At 36.4% G+C, this 21431-nt stretch overlaps 1 protein-coding gene across 6 annotated transcripts in view; it reads left to right on the top strand.

Moving 5' to 3' along the window:
- Positions 1-21431, top strand: part of SGCG (sarcoglycan gamma) — a 110239-nt gene that overhangs the window by 57422 nt on the left and 31386 nt on the right. For all 6 annotated transcript variants that reach the window (XM_039565319.1, XM_039565297.1, XM_039565312.1 and 3 more), the window contains 2 exons: positions 9105-9206; positions 13404-13491. In XM_039565319.1, the coding sequence (XP_039421253.1) occupies positions 9105-9206; positions 13404-13491 (190 nt within the window). The remainder of the gene's footprint in view (positions 1-9104; positions 9207-13403; positions 13492-21431) is intronic.

Genomic DNA, 21431 nt, shown 5'->3' on the forward strand with positions numbered 1-21431 from the left:
TTTTTGCACGAAAATCAGTTTGAAAAAAGGTTGGTTTTTTCCCCCTGGATGACATATCACCTTTTGCATATAATGGAAATTTCAGATTCTGTTTTTAACATAATGAGGCTTTCTGAGCACTAAAGGGGACTGCTAATTTTAAGAGTTTAGAAACTAAGAATCTTAAGGGTTTTAGGGCTGCAAGGATTTTAGATGTCCTGTGGACAATTCTGAAGGATCCAGTAGGTCTGAAAGAGGGGAACTTCAATGTCTCTGGTATCTGCTGAAAGACATGCGTGGCAGGATAGAAGCAATGAAGATTTCTAGAGGGTGTCAGCAATAACTTCTGGATAGGACAATTAAAGGTGGCACACAGCTGGATCTGCTACTCAAAGGATCCCATGGAAGCCAGATCTGAAAAGTAAAGTTACCCCAAAAAGCTTGATCAAGTTTAAGGACTGTATCCTCCAAATGTAGGAATGATCAGTCCTGATACTCAGGAAGTTAAATATCCTGGCTTAGCTAGGCAGGTTACTTGTGATGGAGCTTCAATGCAAAAAGCAGTATAGAAGAGTTGGAAGTGGACACAGGCTACAAAGAAGAAATTTGGAAACGTTGTCTGGGCCAGGAAATGTGTCAGGCTTTCTGTGTCAGGAGTGCCAAAGCTCAGCTTCAGTTAAGAATTCCAAAGGGCAAATGGCAACAAGATGGTCTGCATCCATTGGTGCAGAGAGAACTGATTCTCTTGCAAAGCCACCCTCTGCAATGTTTGAACAGTTTTGGAGTCTGGGCAGATCCTCGCTGACTGGGGGAATGTAAGTATTGCACTTGCGTTTAATAAAAGAGGCCATGGGTTTACCAAGGGTGAATGATGCCTGACCAATCTGATTGCCATTTTATGATAAAATGTCTGGAATTACAGATGTTGGGAGGACACAAAATAGCATTTGCCTTGACTTTAGCAAGGCTTTTGACTCCCTCTCAAAATATTCCTGTACCCTAGTTGGAACATTACAGCCATGAGGAGTGGACAAATGAGTAAGTATAAAAAAAACGAACTGCATGGGTAGTCGGGCTTGGAAGGTAGATGCTAATGTGTTGTGGTCTGCATGGAGGGCAGTAGTAAGCATTGCAGTTGTCTTGTCCTTTTCAAAAACTTTATCAACGACTTGGAAGAGGTGACAGAATGCTTGCACACTAAATTAGCAGGTTATACCAGTTTGGGGGTACCCATTCAATCCTTCCAAGGCTCAGGCTGGAGGTCATGCTAGCCCTAGTCCAGGATTGTCATGCTAGTGCTCTAAAACTCAGGTGTGAAAGATGTGCCTGATCAGATGATTACCATTCCTGATGCTCTAGCAAATCTTCTTCAGAAACCCTTCATTAATTCAGTTATTATGTTGTTTAGGTTCTGCTACATTATCATAACACCAGGAAGAGTTGTGTGCCAAAGATTATTTCTAACTTTTTTTAGGCTCTGATGGAGAAACCCAAGTTTTCCATGGATTTTAGTGGATGCCCCAGCTATCATGGTCTCCTGGAATAAGAAAGGAAATGGCACTGTATTTCATATTGATATGGACAGATAGTAATGCAACTACAGTGTTCACCAGAATAACTAGTTGCCTTTCTTCAGTGTGGAGTTTCCTCTGACAAAAATTTTAAGCACAGTGTAAGAGGAGTAGACAGGTCTTCATAGTTTTAGATGCACTGTTAGTCAAGCATAATTCAAATCTGCACTCAATCTCAAGTTCTCCTGCCATCCGTATCAAGTTCTCCTGCCATCCATATCAAACCTTACTTGGGTTTGAGTCTAACAAGAAGAAAGTCAAGTCCTAATACTAAGCCTTAGAATAACCCCTGAGTCACAGGGAGTAACTTGCTCTGTGGAGGGCCAAGCGCACAATGTCCAGTCCAACAATGCATATCCTAAGCACGGTTATTCCTAAGAACAGGACAAATATTTAGCCTGCACTCCATCTGGACATGAGACAAAGGCAATGAGAACTGGGAGGGTTTCTGTGCATTTAAGGTAGATTGTGGGCTTTTAGTTTCTCTGTTATGCACATAAATTTCTGGCACTGGAATAAATAGGGCGACTGCCACAGTTATACAAAAAACATACAGGGTTTTCCAAATACTGACATTTGGCTTAATTAGTGAGTACTCTACCTGTGTAGCTGTTCCCAGAAACTTTTATCACAGACATAACACCTTTCTAAACTTTTAGGGTTCTCATTAAAAATCAATATTGACAAAGTAATAAAAATTCTTTTTAAATTATTTTTTGAAGTTTTCTGTACGGCAATAGTAATTTGTTGGTAGTTCATTTAATAAGACATGTTGAAAAGCAAACTATAGATAATCTTACTATATATACATATTAGTTGGCTGATAATTATACTGGTCTAAATCTATAAATGCTACATGTATTTTGAAATAAAAAAACCTGATTTTGCAATAAAATACTTGTGTAAACAGCTACTTAAGCACTTGATAAATTCAGGCACTGAAGATGGAGGGAATTACTTAAGGAAATATAAAAATATGAAACTAGGAATGTGATGAATTGAGAAAGCAAAATTTTAACTGAAAATCAGGTAACACTTTCTGACAGCGAGACTTAGTAGACTGTGTAATAGTATGTCTTATTAAATTGGAGATGCTCAATCATTTGGAACACCTAAAACTAGACCAGACAACGATGAAAATGTACAGTAAAGAACACTTACAGCAGGAGTTCTTCTTCACTAAAGACATACATTAGTGGACTTGTACAGCCTTTCCGTGCATTTTTGATTAACAGTGGATGCTCCATAGTTAGTTGCCATTTTGAGAAGGTTGCATTACCTTAACACTCAAATGAAATAAATTATTTAATTTTTCAGAAATTCTCATCCAAATTTTCATGTCAGAACATGAACATTCCATAGTTTCTATTCTGAATAATCCTCAACAGCTGTATTTTGCTACTTTTGTATTAAGCTAAATACAACTTGCCTCCAATCAGGCTACAGTCATTCCCATTGTCTCTATCAGACAGTGAATATTTAAATATCTTCTCCAAAGAGTAATAGTTGAATAGAAAGATACTGAGATACTGCAGAAGCTGTTGCCAAAGAAAGTAAGATTTTTCAGTAGTGATACGTATTTTCATATAAATTTAATGTATTTTCTTAAAGCATTTGGTTAATCTGAAATATATTATGAATCAAATCATGTATGTTAAATGGTGTGGAGGAACACTTGTTTAAAGTGTACTGTTGGAATAATTTATGATACTGATCAAGAGTTACAAAAACTCTGAGATTAGAGTGTACATGCAAGTTTAAGAACTGGATTTAAGAAAATCCTTTTGACAACCTTTACAAATCAAAGGAAACTATTTAATTCAATTTTTTTAGCTAAGTTGCATAATTACAAATGTTAATATAATAAAATTATTTACCCAACTTATAAAAACTTAATTCCTGAATAAATACATGTAGCAGTGGGAGTAGCAGTCTTTTTCTAACACAGAAGATGTAATGCCAGATGTAATGATGTTTTTAAATATCTGTGCAGATATTTAAATTATTTAATTAAATTATTTTATTTATTTATTTATTTGTTATTAAATTATTTATTATTTATTTAATTATTTGATACAGAACCAAAGACAGAATTTGGTCCTTGCTGAACAAGGAAATGAAGCTAGAACTGAATCTGTTTTAAGAATATATTTTTTCCTCTGAGTAACACCTGTTTTAATTAATACTTTAAGTAAGGAAGTTTGTTATTCTGTATATCAGGACAAAGATAAAAGAGGGTCTGAAAATATCTTGAAAGTATGCATCTTAAATATGAATCCTATTTTATGAAAGAAATGTTATAAAAATAGGCAAACATCAGTGGTTTGATAATTTGCATAATTCATAGCTGTTTTCTTAAAAATCTGTTGAATTCAAAGTGGCCATCTGCTTTTCTAAATCATGAAATATTACCTACCCACTTTTTAGTCTTGTCAGCAAATGGTGTTTTAGTTTGTATCTAGCCCTAAGCCAGGTGAGACTTAACTTCTATACTAGGAGTGCTTGCTGTTGCCAAGGGCTCTGATTTGACAAATGTCTTTCAGTGAAATGACTCCACTGTCATCTAAGCAGATGAGTCAGATAACCTCTGTCTGAGCCCAGCAAATAGAGTCCTCGCAACTGAAAATGAGATGAGGCATCGGTAATGTTATTATACCAAGCACGTACTTAGCTCCAAAATTGATATTGTAAGTCAAACAGAGAGTTTCATCAGATTCATTACCAATCCTGTTTTGCTGATTGCTCTTTAACAATCTCTACCCACAGTCCCATTATCTCAATGAAACAGTACACTCTTGTTTGCAAAGCAAGTTCTCTAAATAAGTAATTGCTACAAGAAGTACTGCAGTGCAAGCTGGATCTACAAAGCCATTAATTGAGCTAGCTTTGGGGCACAACAAGCAATGTCTTGGCCTGAACTTGCCAAGGTCTTTCACTGAACTGGCCTAGAAGGAGGATGTAAGGATCCTACAAGAAAGAAAAGGATTTAACTGGATGGAAATGCTGCATCCTCTCTGTTCTGAAGTTAATGTCATTAGCAGTTTCATTCAGCCACTACAGCGTGTGTAGACTTTTAATATATGGAGAAGTTGAATATTCAGGGTGCAGATACTGCAAGTCAAACATGCTTTTGACTCCTGAGCCAAAAGCTACTTGATTTGAATTGAATATGTGTTAAAACTAACATTTGAATCAACTTTGAGAATTTTTTTGGTGTAACCATGCCAATATATGGGTCGGCCTGTCTTTCCAGTATTTGGTCTCTCCCCAAAAGGAGAAAATATGTATCCCATGCTGCTGTTAGCTGATACACAGACCAGAAGTTCAATTTCTCTTATTCAGAGAAGTCTGAGGACTGCATTTGAGTCTAATGCTGAGAAGGTGCAGAAACAGTGATGATGTGATGTGATATGGTATGATATATGATATGACGAGTGGTTGACCAAATATAGTGAGCCCACGTGTGTATCAGTTTCAATGTTGGTAGGAAAGTACAAGCTATAGTTATTGATTGAATTTAGGTGACTAGACATACTCATTATAAACTGAATGAATGTTCCCCATGCCTCATGCTCGTTTCTAAGGGCCACATGCCTACAGAATCAGTCCTGCATTGTCATATTATTGGAAGATAAATCCAAAATAAATCACCTGATGCTCCTTTGGTTCCATATGCTGTAGGCAGCATGAGGCTCAGCTACCTGAAAGCAAGTCGCTGTGAGTGCAAGAGCCCTAGAGCTACTTCTGCTTGTTTTCCACTCCTAGTCATCTAGAATCTGTGTTTAGAGTCCAAGAGAATGATAATACATCCAATATGGTCCTCCCATCCAGATACTCCACAACACAGTGCATCTTACCTAGGATTCTGCAGTGGTGGCTGCTCATTTCAGCTGGTTTGGAGTATCCCTGTGTAGATAATTCACTGAGAAGCTAGATGTCAAATGTCTTTTAGACTAGGACATCTCAATCAAGGAGTCTTTTGATGAGCTTTTATGAGGATTCAGAGATGGAATTTTTTTGTAGAAGGCCTTGTCTCTGTTTCTTCAAGCACTTACCTGCTTGGGGGAGTTCTCAAATGATGAAAAAATGCTTCTGCAGTTGAAGACATCCTGTTGCTCCAGTTAGAATCAGTCAAGCAGTTCTGAAATGAAAACTGGTCACACCTTTGTGAGCCCTAAAGCTAAGCTGTGTCTTTGGTGCATAAGGGTTTGGCAGCTGCCAGCAGTTTCCATGCTAGTCAACTCCTTTCAGCAATAAAACCTGATTGCTGTCTACAGAGATGCCATTTCATCCTTGCCTTCTGTACAGCTGCATCCCTGCCTCGCTGAGGGCTTTGAGTAATTACAAAATGTGAGTCTCAGCTATATCTGTATGTGCAACAATGTGTTACAGCTCAGGGCCAGCAAATGCAAGCAGTGGCAATCACCAGCATCAGAATAACCAGAATCCAGACCTGCCATACATCTCCTGTGTTTAATGAAGCACTCTTTTTACCCCCACCTTAAGCAATAGTTTGTTGTATAACTGCATCAAAGCCCACACCTAACTGATACTTGGTCCCTTTCCTCAAGTCAATAGAAATATTTTTATTCAATTATTTGAATAGGAACAGAATCAAATCCCTGAAACAGAAAGCATCAAGTTTGTTCATCACTGAGGAAGTTGCAATACTCAGTAAATAGTAATTGGTAACGTAAGGAGTCGAGTGGTTTTTGAGAGAACATTATGTGTATTATGCTCTGCCTTTTGATGGAACTTAGCATTGGATCTCAGTGCATTAGAGTAGTTGTTTATTCTAAATCTCTCTCTTTTATATTCCATGTATATTCCATATTCCATTTGCCAGTTATAAAAGGGGCTTAATAGAATTCCACTATCTCACAATACTGCATAACTCAGTACTTTTACAATCTTAAGATGCTCAAATATTGTGGTACTAAGAACATAATAATTGTTTACAGTCACAAAGGTAATAGAAGTGAGAATCCTTATATGAAATCCACATTTTTATTGTTTGCATGCATTTTACAAAGTTTGTGTTAGTCCTCACAGATAGTCATTTATGCACATAACCCAAATCTAAATTTCTCTGGGTTTGCACTTCCCAAGTGGTCAATGAGAGTGGGTAATGAGGCAGTTAGGCAAATATGTGAGAATGTGAGCTTTGTGTCAATGCTTAAATTAAATATCTGATGAAAAAAATAGGGCATACTGGAGGACATACTTACACAAAGTAATCCTGAGTGATATGACTGGATTTACTGAAAAAATAAGAACTTTTAGATAAGTTAAAAGTGCTAAGTTTTGTCATATGACATATTATTCTTTATGTCAAAGCCATTTCTTTGTCTATATAGCATTTTCACAATAATCATTGCTGGGAAACCTGAATCGACTAGAAAGAGTGTGCTGAGTAAATTGCATAATTTTTTTCCACATAAATTCTTTTTTTTTTTTTTTTGTCTTTTTTTTTTTTTTTTTTTTTTTGTCTGTACTAAAAATTTCTTCCTGCCAAAGGCAGGACAGAGATTTCCACTCAGGAGTTTGTTAATTTTCTCCAGTCTGCTTCAGAGCAAGAATTAATTGCTACTTCTTGCTCTGCCTTCTTAAATTTCAAATTTGTCGATGTCATCTTTTGTACTTATTCTATAATATACTGCTTATTTAGTTCTTTATATTCCATAAAAATATGCAAACTCTGTTTAAACCTGATAGCTAATATAACCTACTTTCACCTGATGGGAAAAGGCATGAGGTCAGAGCAAATAACCAAACTCTGAATTTGGTTAATAAAAGACGAGATATTTTTTGGTGATATTTCTCTAGAATACCCTGGTATTTCACATCATACTTTTCAAAAGTGTTTGTCTTAAAACCTGTGTGTCTTTATAACACTGGAGTGTTGCAGGTTAGAAAAAGCTGTCCATAGTGTTCACTAGAAAGACATATTTCTAAATCAGTCAGTGCTGGCTAGGAATTGTCATTATAAAAGCTCATCATAGGTATTATTTTAGTTTTGTCTTATGGGATGTCTCAGTATATACTGGGTACTTTTAAAAGCTTTGCAATGATCTAGAATTTGGAAACTGTATCTGTTTCCACTGAGAAAAGTCAGTACATTATATATTTCAAAACAGTAAAATATTTGGCACTGAAAAACCCTGATTCCATAAATAGCTGTTCTAAAAGCCTCTTTCCTGAAGCAAATCTTGCTGAGGAAGAATCGTAGTTGTACTCTGCAGTGGAGTGAATGAATATTCCTTACCTTATGGAATTTAGGCAAAACTTGTTTCTCTCCTTGTCTCCTTTCAGGCCTGCTAAAAAAATAGCTATGATTTTCCATTGAAGGCTGGTTTGATATGTTACATAGCATTACATGTATACGTATATAATCTGATTAGTCAGAACATATATTTGAAAGCAATTACCATCTCTTCAGTTATAACTTTTATCAGCGCTAAGCATAATTCATTAGATGAACAATTTATTGGTGTATAGTCAGAGGCCTGTTACGTATCTTTTCTGCTTACATGGAGAACAACCTGAAAACTATTTGGAGTGGAAATATTTTTTTGGGTTTATTGGTTTTTATTTAGCCCTTCCACCTCCTCCTTGTAGTTTGCAGCAGTTGTCCTGAAATATTTTCACGTGGCTAAGCTGGAAGACTGGTATTTTTGGTTTGGGGGGTTTTTTTTGCAAGTTTTCTGTCACTCTTTATGTCAGGGGAGGGGTGAATCCTTTACAAATTAGCTCAATACCTGTGAAATACCTTGCAGCTGAAGTCTGCAAGCCTTCAGATGTACTTACTGAAGTAATTCCTCACTCATTTTTCAACTATAAATTCTATGATAATGATGAAAGAAAGTAAAAAGAAAGAAAGAAGATATCAGCTGGAAGGAATAATTGGGCTAAAAGCAGGAGGGAATGATGAAGAAAGGATGAGGAAATTAAAAAAACTGAGAAGCAGGTAATAGAAAAAAAGGTAATGATGAGATATAGAGCCTTGACCTACAATTAGAGGAGAAAAAACTAAACCAATTAATTAAAACCTAATTTAAAAGAAGTAATTGCTGAAAATGGAAGCAAATAAAAATCCTTCTTTGCCTGTTCTGTAGGCTTATATTACTGATAGTATGAACCCTGAGATGTTAATATAAGGTCTGTTTTATGTGAGTACTCGTATGTAAGAGTTTATTGTTCATTATATTTTTAGAAGGCAAGTACAAAAGCGATTTCAGCACAGCCAATACAAATGCACTTCTTTTTAATTTAATGCCTGTAATACTGTATTTCCACTCCACTCCCCCCCCCCCAAAAAAAAAAAAAAAACAACCAAGCACCAAGTTTAATAACTTTATGAAACTTGCAACTTCTTACAGAAAACTACTCCTGGAAAAAATAAGGAATTCTCAAAATTTTAAATGCATTACTATTTGTATATTTATCAGTAGACTCAAGGCAGGCAGCTCTGAAAATGTTCAATTCATGAAAAGAACACAAAATAAATACAGCAACAATAATAAAATGTGCATCATTCTCACATCTTCTCCTCAGACTGGAATGGGACACCTGCGTGTTACAAAGGAAGGCCTTCGACTGGAAGGGGAATCTGAATTCTTATTCCCTCTTTATGCCAAAGAAATCCATTCGAGAGTGGTAAGTGGGTAATCTTCCAATAATGCTAAATAAAATCAATGCCCTTCTGAAAAATTGAACTTAAGCAAAGTCCGGGCATCTGTCATGGAACCATAAAGATATATGGGTGTTACTATATCGGTATACACACATATTTCTGTGCACTTTACAAGGTCAGTGTTATGATGCTTTGTCAGAATTAACATTTATCTCTTAGGCATGTGATAAGCAGCTCAAACAGGAATTATAAATGTTATCATATATAATTCATGCTAAAACTTCAAGAGTGTATAGAAAGCTTTTCATTATTTTTACTGAGATTATTTTTTAATATAGGCTTCCCTGGGAAACTGCTTGTTTTGTTTATTAATGCACTACAGAATAGTTTCAATATCTCTAAAATTAGAGGATCCCAATGGAAAAGTTATGATTTCTCTAAAATATATTGGTTTTGTTATTTCAAGGACAGTGCAATATATGGTATGTTTATATATTTATGTATATAATATCTAGAAGTCTAAATGGAAGGACTTAGTATTTAATCTAGTTTACCTAGACAAAAAAGTTTGTTGTTGTTACTATTAGTGAGGTAAAAAAGGAATACCATACTTGGTAAAATATTTATCAAAATTATTAACTTTAAAATGTCCCTGGGAATGGGAATGGTATGGAAGTAGTGGGTTTAGAAAAAGGAAGAGAGAATCTGATTTGAATTTTAATTATCCAGAGGAACTCTGAAACTTATTCCAGTGAATTTTTATAGAGAGATATCTGCTTCTGGCCAATAAAAGAAATATTTTTCAGAACTATTGTCCATAGTCTAACGTCTCACAAAATAAAGTTGTAAACATTATCATCAGCAAGAAGAAATAGCCAGCTGTGAGACTTTTCTGAACCTAGGGAAAAAGTTAGTGTTTTATTGCTGTAGCAAGAGAAAATATAAGTAAATTTATCAGAATGATGTTAACATGCTTGATTACTAAAATTTAAGCAATGCCAACATATTTTACTTATATTAAGCTTTTCTTTTTCTTTCTGCAACAAGTATTTCCAGTTTCGGGAACAGCTCTTAATTAAGACAGTGAAATTCCATTACTATATCTGTACTTTCATTTAGTTTCTTATGCTGTATTCTTTTCTGCCTCACAGGCAATGGGAAAACGATTTATGTGCTTAGATGTATTTCCCCTGAGGTTGTTTATCCAGTAAGACATGTAACTTTTTAAGACCAGCACAGCTAATACTAAAGAACTCCCTGTGCTCCCGATGATCATTATGCAGTGTTAAGCTACCATTTGTGCTCTCTTAATATTCTTTTCAGCTCTTAATGCATTTAGTACAATATAGGAAAAAGAGGTGTGGCAGCATCTAATATAAGCTTAGCTGTCTAATGACCCGTCATGATCATTAGTTGCATGCATTAATTAGAGCCTTCAGGCTACTGCTTCTCTCTCCCTACTGACAATTCATCAGAGGTTTTTTGTTTGTATCCTTGCTTTTTTAAATATTTGAACTCTCTAAAGGCTTAATTGCCTGTAGCTCGATCTCCTGAGTTGTCATTTATTTATTCTCATAATGTTACTTATTTGTTATGCTTTCTTTTTCTAAGTTTGTCTTGGAGAACTGGGCCTCTCCCAGCTATCAAAGCAGCTTTCTCCCTTGCCTTAATAGTTTTCTCCTTGCAGTCTTCTAACAGATTTTCTCACCTAATGAGGTCTCCAAAGTGCTAAGAAAATACGTAGCAGAAAATCTACTTGCTGTGCATTGTCTCTCTGGAGCCTATTGCAAGTTTATGCCTTCATTATGAGTCCAACACAGAGCTGTGGGCAAGATCATTGCATCTTTGCTAATACATTTTCATGGAAAGATAAAAGATAAGCGTTTTAAAATATGTTTCTAGATTTTAATTAGTCTAAACCACGTATGTGGCAGCAGCAGGTCTAGAGTACAGTTTATTCACGCTTTCATTTGATATCACAAATTACTAACTTATTTTTTAAATCAACCAATGGCAGTCAAATGTAATAAGGATGCCCAGATTTGGGACATTGGGGGCATTTAGCACATTTACTTAAATGTACTATATTTAACCAATCCCCAATCTTTGTTGGCCTTCCTATACCAGTTCATACTAACTTACTGCCATTAATGTTCATTCTAATACATGGCTTACTTTTTTCCTAAGACTTTTCATTATTTGTGTTAATTCTGTGAGCTTTCATATTTTCCTGTTAAAATTTACAAAACGAGATTCATTTATTTTGCTCACTTAATTACTTCATTTGAGATAGCCTCTCTACCTGCTTGTAAGGTACCATTTGTTGTCTTTAAAAAAACCAGTGTAAGTTTGACTCCAAATTGTGTGTTGCTTCTGTGTATTTTACTACTTTTTAATCAGGTTGCAGTGGTTTGAGGTTCTGTTACTAAATAAGTATTTGTAGTAAAATTCATCACGTAAAAAGTGTTTAAAATTCCCAGGTTATCTCATACTCTAAGCATTAAATTGAGATGAGAATATGCCTTGGGGTTATTTTCAGAGTTTAGTCCTTCAAGGTACTGCATATTCTCTGTCGAGTCCTGAAAAAGTACCAGAAGCCATAGCTGTGAAAGAGACTGATCTTTTAACAATATTCCAGTAGTTGGAAACTCATTTATCTAGGAATGAGTATCTCCACTGAGGTCACAAGCAGGCGGCTTGCTAATACCCTCTTAATATCATGTATTCCCTGATACTTTGGCAACTGAGATCTGCTTAGGCACTTCTTATCACTTATTAAGTTCTTGTCCTTTAGACACAAAGTATGCTTTAGTATGAAAGCACTTGTACTGCAAAAAAGTTCCTCCCCTTTTTTTTAAGTCTGCCAGTGTATTTACAGTTTGCTGATGCAAATGAGCATGGTAAGATTTTGTGTCCCCAGATAATTTTCTGATACTTAATGTCAAGTAAAGACAGTGGCCACTATGATACCCCTGAAAATCAGCCACGTTTAAAGACAATTCAGGTGGTAAGCTAAGTAAAAACATTAGAAGAAACCACTCTGCCTTCCTCACAAATTTTTAGGACACTTCCAAATGCCCCCTTCCAGGTCTCTTGCCATTCATTACCAGATTCATTACTGTCTGTATAGGTTGTCTGATGGGGCACAGTGAACAGCTGGGTCTATCAACACATCTTCCTTTCAAGACAAGGAGTAGCTTGTGGAGGGTCCAATAGACCTAAAGTAGAGAGTTCAGTGCAGGTCTAGAAATAAGTAATGGAAATGATGCATCACTGGGGAGCATGCTTGGTCAACAAGCCCAACAAGAAGCCATGAGTTAACACAATGGGATGTTTTGGTGTTGGTGAAGTAATTCCATGCAGGCTGCAGTCTAAAAATAACATGAAATTTTGAATTGCCTGTTGTAGCTAGTCTGGATTGTGGTGAGGTGTGATTGGGATGAACAAAGATACCAATTACACCTGCTTGGCATGCCCTGAAGTAGCACAGAATGGTGGGTAGGCATGAGGCTCTGATTGCTCAGCAAGTATCCCAGCTCAAGTCATGATTCAGGGATGTGGACAAGCAGGTGCTGCTTGTTCATTCCACTGATACACGTCTTTCTGTCATCCTTCAGAGCAGCAGGCTGGGAGACAATTTGATTTAGACTAACATACTTATTTGTACTGTCATCTGTTAAAGTCAGCATTGATCTATCAGCCTGCCACTTTCTCCATCACTCACTGTTGCAGCTTCCTTGCCAGGAGAGTCAGTGCCAAGTGCCAAAACTAAGCCACAGACTGCGAGGACCATTGGGGAAGCAGAATGCACATGCATGTTTCTCACCAAGTTAATACAACAGTACGAATTCTCAAAGTGGAGTGCTCACACTCAATTAAATGACTCTCTTCTAGGAGTCTCAGTTATGTATTGGAAGGTAGTAAATCTAGTACTAAAGCATTTTTTCCAAAAGATAAAATGTTAGCATCCATGTTCATTGGTCCAGTGACACTGATTTTGTTCACCTGAAGTATTCCCTATAATTATTTTTCTTATGATAAATCTGGTGTAGTAATCAGAATCATCTGCCCACATTATTTGATGACATCTGTGGATAGTTTTGTAGCTGCAAAGATCTTTTGGTGACTGAATTGATACCAACAATAGACTAAATTTTGAAAAATGTTCATAATTCTAATTGTCCTGCCTAACATACTTTTTTTTTTTCTCCATACTTCAGGACTCATCACTGCTGCTCCAGTCTACTCACAATGTGACTGTGAATGCTCGCAATTCAAATGGGGAAGTCACAGGCAGATTAAATGTGGGTAAGTCTGAGGGATTATTCCTTGTCCACTGTTTTGGAAACATTGTAATGAATATTTGTATAGAGATTTGAGCATATAGAGCACTAAACACATGATTATTTATTACTGTTATGGTCATATTTGAGTAGTCCAGCTGCCACTTGGTAAATAGCAGCAGTGTATTTTCAATTTCTCAGTTAAGCATTAATTCTTTAAATATTTGAAGCGTTTCTTTATTGCAGAGGTATGCAAGAAAGTTTTCTGCAGAAGTTACCCTTTTTCCTTATATAAATATCTATCGGTATTTTTCTTGTGTAAATATCTATTGGTAGTTGCAAATCGGTTTCTGAGAAAATGCAACAGGAAAACATGGCTAGAGTCTCTCTTTATTTCCTAGTATTCCAGAGACTAATACATTTAAGCAGACATCCTTAAAAAATTCAAGTTCAAAACTCAGACATTTATATCTTTTACTATCTATGGTGGCAGTAAAATACATTGGTTTACTCAGTGAAATCAATAGATCTAGACAGATGTAAGTGAGAGATCCTGGCAGCAAGAATAAGCAGACCCTACTCCTTAATCATATTTTTAAAGCAAGAATGGCAACAACATGTGTCAGCTACAACAGAATTTTTCTTAGCCTTGTTATTATTTTTCAACTTTATTTGACTCTGGAGAAAAATGTAACAATTTATTAACTCATTTCTTCTAAGATCCTCAGGCAGCAAAGCATAAATTCCTGCTTATTTAACTGCAGACTGACCTGATATGTTTGAGTCGGTTACTTAATTAGGACCTAGCTGAGCACTGATGAGCAACTTTTCCATGCTGTATGTGACAATTCCTGTTCGAAGAGTTACCATTTCAATTCATAGAACGTTTTGCAAGCTTCACTGTTTCCAAACAAACTCTTTTAAACAAAAGGAAAAAAAAAATTATAAAGGAGCCTGCTATTCCCCTTAAAAATGTATAGTTATACAATTAATCACAATTTAACCTTTAAATGTTTTCAAATTCCTTTTTTTTTAATTCAGTCAATCATAAAGATCTGAATGACTTGTCTTAAGAAAATGTCCCTAAATATTTATCAAAACCTGGCACTCATATCTCATTTTGATCATAATCAAGACTATGAAATGTACAGCTTCATATTATTAGTAAAGTTATTAACTCAGTTCTCAGCAATTAACAATTCAGTGACCATATGACGAAATACAAACACATCCATGGTTAAAATTTCTGTGACATTATACATGTGCTAATGATTTCTGTCTGCTGAGTACTGTTTGTGGTGGCCCATCATGGGGTCACATGTGTACCATCACAGTAGTCATGTGCCCATCCTGTCTGCTGAACTCAATTCAGTCACTGTATTTTAACATACCCACGATGCACTTAGGAGACCTTGTCCCAGTGCAAATAAGGCAAGCAGGAAACACGAGATACCTTTGTCAGGTGGAAGGCAAATTGTTTATCTGGCAATGTTTCCCCATGAACAGTTAGGAAACTTTGTTGGGGAAAGAAATGTCAGCACTTCAGAGTGGTATAGATCATTGGGCATTCGGACTTCAGCAGATGCAATGTAACTGAGGCCCATAAATGAGCAGTCTGAGATACTCACTCATAGTGTATCTTTCCTGTTAACAAAGAGAACTTCAGTGCTGCAAACAGTGAATTTTACTGAAAGAAACCAGCAGTGACTGGGGGGACAGTCTGTTAAAGTAAATACACAGCTTGACATTTTCAGCCGTTGTCCTTAGCCAGTCATAAAACGCATGCATGTAAGTTGATGGTCCTTTTAAGGAGTGTGACAAATAGGTGTGTGGCTTATTTACTTTATATGCACTAGCCTTTGCTAAAGAGTTACTATCTTCCACAATTGACAACATGATGGAATTATGTCTTAAAACTCTAGTCATCTTATAAATAGGACAAGTTGCAGTTGTGAAGGGGCTGTATAGATAAGCTTGGAATTGTTCCATAGATGACAATATAGCATAGCATCTCTCATAAGATTATAACAAAAATACCTTTTAACTCATAGAAATTGTGATTCAAATGATCTGTTAAAATAATGTAGTAAGTTACTGAGAATGATTTAAATACCCAGTCTTCAGCATAAGTAATTTACAAGAGAGATATGAAACAAATCTTTACTTGAGGAGTTTCTGTGAAATTCCCCATATGAAGATAACAGGCACATATGCATTCCCTCATGAATCACTGATATACTGAAAAGACATAAAATGTGAGCAACTTCCAACATGATCGCTCTTGCTCTAAAGCTTCTCCGTGCCCCTCAGTTCATCTGCATGAAATACCTCTTGCAGGAGTTGTCTGGACATTGTAGTTTTTTTAAAACAAAATACTGTAGATGTTGAGTTTTGTACTGTGATCCATAATTACACTGCTTCCAGAAGCATCACTAAATGCAAATATTTTAAAAACAGCTTGCCAAGAAAAGAATACTTTCAAAATAATAAGGATCATAATAAAAAAAAAAATCATGTTCTTTATTTTTTTTGACTTCAGTGTCCCTCTGGATGACAAAAATACCCATTTTGCTTGAATTACTTTATACAAATAAACAAACAAGAACAAAACAGCATGGCAAAAAAAAGGAAATAAGACCTTTATTTAAAGGAAGTGATTGCTTTGGTAATATTTCTAGGAGAAATGGGACTTCAAAGGATGTTGGCTAACAGATAGCAAGGAAGGAATCTAAGCAAGACATAGTTCTGGGAATGTACAGGCTTGATAGTCATAGGGAATTAAGAAAGTTGTGGAGAGAGTTGCTTATAGGCAAGGCAAGGATGTCTACAGAACAGGTGGTAACTATTTTCATTAGAATAGCTCCTCTCTTTAAAATCATGAATAAGATTCAGGTGTCACTATTACAGCTTATCAGCTTTCAAAACTGAAATATCTAGAACTTTCTTTGGTAATCCAAGAAAGCTGCTCATTATCATCTCCAAGGCTGCTGTTCTTAACCACTTCAAAGCCTTATTCAATCCTAGAATAAAACAGCAATGCAGCTCTTTCATTTGTATCCTGAGCTATAATAAATCAACTTAGTGCAAAAAACTTGTCAAACTTTTTCAATAATGAGTGATGATAAATATATTATGTATAAAAGAAACATATAGTCAATTATCAAATGCTTAAGAGCAACATTGGTAACAAACAGTAAATGATGCTTTACCTAAGTAAACGTAGGCTTCTATGTACAGCTTATCAGCAGATGAAAATAATCCAGTCAGCTTTTGCAGTTGTGCTCCAGTCATGGATAATAAGTGAATGAAGAGCAGCATGTTTCCAACTGTCACTGCTGAAAAGTAGGACTAGATTTTTAAGATATCTTTCAAGGATCATGTAAGGAGATTTCGACCTACAAAAGACCCTAAATTCTCCTTGTGATAGGACTTTTTTAGGAGAAAATTTTTAAAAAATTGAAAAACTTTAAAAAAAAAAAAAAAAAAGGAGGTTTACAGAGTCATGAAAGGTCTGTGAGAACAGATTGCAGTAGAATGGATTGCTGATCCTCTTCCTAGTTCAGTCATTTACACCAAGGAATAGTAACACCAGTAGCTTCAGGTCAGGGGTTCAGTTTAAAGTGTTTAAATATTGAAGGAATTTATTTAGATAGCTGGATTATGAAGCTGTTCTGCATTGTTAAGTATGAAATCAGCTTCACTCAGAAAGCATGGGAATGTGGTGAAAGACAAAATGGTTTATGCAGTGTGAAAATGGAATTACAGTCAAAATTCTGCTTAGAGACTATTTTCATGTCTGTAACATTAATCTGAACAGTTGGTACAGTGAGAGTATTTGTGCTATCCCACCCCTCTTTTTTCAGACTGGAACAACATTCTGAGGAAACAGATCACTGTCAGTACCTCATATATTGCTTTAGCAGTAATAATTGCCATTTAGAAAACTACTGCTTTCCAAGTCAAATCATGTACGGCTTTCTTATCAGCGCTTTAATATTTCATTTTCAAGTGATGGTTTTTTTTCATCAGAGGCATAAGAGGAAGAAAACAGTGCTAAGGAAACATGATGACTCTAAGAAGGGTTTGATCTTGTTTTCACAGAGAAAACCCTGAAGCCAGTTTCTAAACTTAGTGACATTGTAAAATCATTTGGCTTTTCCTTCTTTATTTTTCCCAGAAGTCTTTCATTAAAAACCCCATTTTTGTCCAAATAACTTCTTTCTTATCTTTAAGATAAAAGGCAGAACATATTTCTTGAAGATCTTTGTCTGCAAGAAGATGATTATTTATTTGCACAACTTTAATTGCTGTCCCACTGGGTTATAAGAAAGGAAGTTACAACACAGGAGCAATTACTAGGAAGATAAATCTGAAAATTCATTGAAGTATTTTTGAGGTGATTAAATCTTCCTATGATCAAGAATTTACAGTATTTATTCCAAGGGGATTAAAGTAGGAGTGTTTACTTCCTAAAGTATAGAAATTTTAGCAATCAGTGAATCTGATCATATCAAGACATACATGCTAGTTTTATTCAAAAGTAAAATTTGGTTAGATAGGCAAGATTTAGAGAATGACAGGTAGCTGCTAAAACATCCTACAGACTTTTTAACCAATTCTCTTTTTTAAGAGAATATGCATTAAATGCATATGCTTTTAGTCCTTTGTGAGACCATTATGTATTTAAATTTATACCATGTTGAAAAGAATTAAAACAAATAGCAGAAAACAGTAAGAAATATTCAAGATACATTTAAATGAGAGCTAGCTAAGCATATCAAACTGCAGTTTAATATTTAGACGCAAATGAAAAGTATCCTCTTCTGAAAAGAAATAGCATTGATGGTCTATGCACCATGTAGAATAGGGTGCTTACCACAGCAAGATATGCACACCCTGTCCCCCAGTATGATAATTTTTATGAAGAAATACATGATAATGTTTCCAGACAGGCTGACTTAAGCCAGAATTAAAACATCCTCTAAAAGTTAATCAAATAGTTATTGTGAGGGTAGAGAGGCACTGTAACAGGGTGCCCAGAGAAATTGTAGCTGCTTCATCGCTGGAAATGTTCTAGACCAGAATGGATGGAGCTTTGAGAAACCTGGTCTAGTGGAAGGTGCCCCTGCCCATTTCAGGGGTTGAAACTAGGCATTCTTTAATGTCCCTTCCAACCCAAACCAGTCTATGATTCTATGATAATGTGTATTGCCAGCCGGTTAAATATGACAGCATCACATTAAGGGGAAATTTAACCTGGCCCAGGGGATATGAATCCTATGCTGTCACTTTTCTTCTCACTGAGTCTAAATGAGAACATGAGTCTACAGAGTTTGGCTCTGAAAAAAAACCCACTAATGTTTGGGAAACCATTTTTCTATTTGGAAAATAACCCTTTGAGGGATACCTGTCTCTCATCAGAGAGCAATTACTCAGTAGCTTCATTGTCTCTTTATTCCAATGGGAGAAAATAATTCAAAATAAGTGAAAAAGGGGGAATTATTAAAGATTTTATAACCTGCTCAGCTTTCACAGTTTCAGTAATTGCAATCCCAAATATATTTTGGTTTCAATGGTACAGTAATCATTAACTTAAGTAGTTGGATGGTAATCAGAAGATAATAGCTAATGCTAAAGGTGAGGATGGTTCCTGCACGAAAAATATTGAATTATTGACATTGGTTGATGCTAGATGAATTTGTAAAGGTTAGCTTAAAGTAGCTCAAATTTATTGTGACTGTAAGATAGAATTTAGGTAATTAAGTACATCTAAAATCCTAGTCACTTCAAATACAACAGTACTTTGGAATCCTGACGGCAGCTACTGCCCAAAAAAGGAGCTACACCCCTGTCTTTGTGCAGCAGGTCTGCTGAAGACACCCCCAATCCTGATGGACTACTTGAACGTGTACCTGCAGTGTAGCCTTGTGGCAGTGAGCACGAACAGCACACTGGGCTGTGTCATGCCACACCCGGGAGGCTGTGGCTGGAATACTGTGGAGCCCTCTCCACTGTGACAGAGCTGTCACAGTGCCAGCAGAGGAGGCACCCACAGGGAGCTGTTCAGGTGGTCAGGGAGTGGAAGCACATGAAGTATGAGTCTGAAGAGGCTGTGTTTCTTTAACTTGCAAGAAAAGAAAGCTTGAGGAGAGCTTCTAACTTACGCCTGATACTAGGAGGGCTAGAGACAAAATAAATCATAGAATCATTAAGGTTGAAAAAAGACCTCCAAGGTCAAGTCCAACCTTTGACCAAATACCACCATGCCAACTAAAGCATATCACAAAGTGCCACACGACTTATTTTCTGAACACTTTTGAACCCACTTCCCTGGGTACCCTGTTCCAATGCTAAACCACTATTTTAGTGGAGAAATCTTTTCTAATATCAAACCTGAACCTCCCTTGGTGCAACTTGAGGCCATTTCCCCTTGTCCTATCACTAGCATGAATCCAGACTCGAGGTGCACAGCAAGAGGGCAAAAGGCAATGGTCATAGGGTGCAGAGAGGCAAAATGCAACTGGATAGAAGGGTTAGGGGAGAATTACCACTGTTAGGATGGTTAACCATGGGAACAGATTGCTCAGGGAGGCTGTTAAATCCCCTTCCTCAGAGGTATTAAAATTACACTTGGACAAGACCCTGAGCACCTTTATCTAACTTCCAACTGAGCTGAGCCTGATGTGGTTAGGAGGTAGGACTTCCAGAGATGACCTCTGGCTTGCATTCTTCTGTGATTCCATCTTGCCCAGTCTTCAGCTGACATGCTGGAAGGGCTCACATTGCTTACAGACTCCATGTCAGAATTTCTGGTCTGATATGGAAGTCCTAGATGCTCTAGGACATCTGAAATAAGCTGAAGGCTGGGCGGAGAACACGAAAGAATGTATAATTGTACTAGACAGTGATGTTGTGAACTGAGTCATGCCCCATCTGTTTGGCTGATCCTCTCACACTGTCCTCTGCCCAGATCCAGTAGGTATGCTTAGAATACTGCTGAAACACAGTGCAGGAGTTGACCTCATGAAAGTACACTCATGGCTTTCTTTTTAAAAGAAAAAGAGAAGGGGAAGAAGAATATCCATTATACAGATGATAAAGTAGTTAAAGTATTCGCTTAGGAATGAGAGACTCAGATCAGCTATCCCCTCTGCATACAGGGTTTCAAATTATCATGCCTCATCTCCTTTAGTATTTTCCTTTTCACCTTATCTGTCTGAGGACTGTGTGTTTCACCTTTTCCTGTTGGAAGTTATTCATCATGCAACAAAATCTGGATTCATTAAGCCTGTGAGAAAAAGGGACGCCATAGCCTTTTTGTCAAGTCACTGTGAGAAACACAATCTCCTGTTCCTGCCATGGTTTCTACGTGCAATAATGCATTGTACAGTGGAATATTTCATGGGTTTATTGCTTCTGTATTTAAATAGAGTATTTTATAAGACTAATGCCTAGATGAATGAAGACATTGAGTTAGCTAACTCACTGTGAGAGTGGAAATTACTGTCACCTAAATACCTAGCACTGGTTGGGTTGCCACTGTCTGTATGATCAGTGTCTGCAACCATCTTTCAGAACCAATTTTTTAAGATCTCTAGATTTGTGTTCGATCACAGATGACAACAAAGTATAAACAGTGGTGACAGTAAAGCACTCTTACTTTGATCTGAGGGGACATCATTGTTTCATCCATTGCATAAAAGGAGAACTGAGAGAAAAAGAGGAAACAGGAGCAGCAAGTGCTCTATTAATGTATTAGTGTTGTTCAAAGTTATGAGAGATGTATGATATGGACATAAAACGTGTATATGCAATGTGCTGCCTATTCTCTGTAGTAATGCCTTTGTTCTAATGAAATACCATACCATTCCATATGAAAATATGACTAATTTTATATTTCTGAAAGTAATGACTTTACATTTATTGGTATTGTATTCTATCTCTCTTGGAATGAGAACCGAATCT

The sequence above is a fragment of the Corvus cornix genome, chromosome 1 (genome assembly GCF_000738735.6).
Source record: "Corvus cornix cornix isolate S_Up_H32 chromosome 1, ASM73873v5, whole genome shotgun sequence".
Classification (NCBI taxonomy): Eukaryota; Metazoa; Chordata; class Aves; order Passeriformes; family Corvidae; genus Corvus; species Corvus cornix.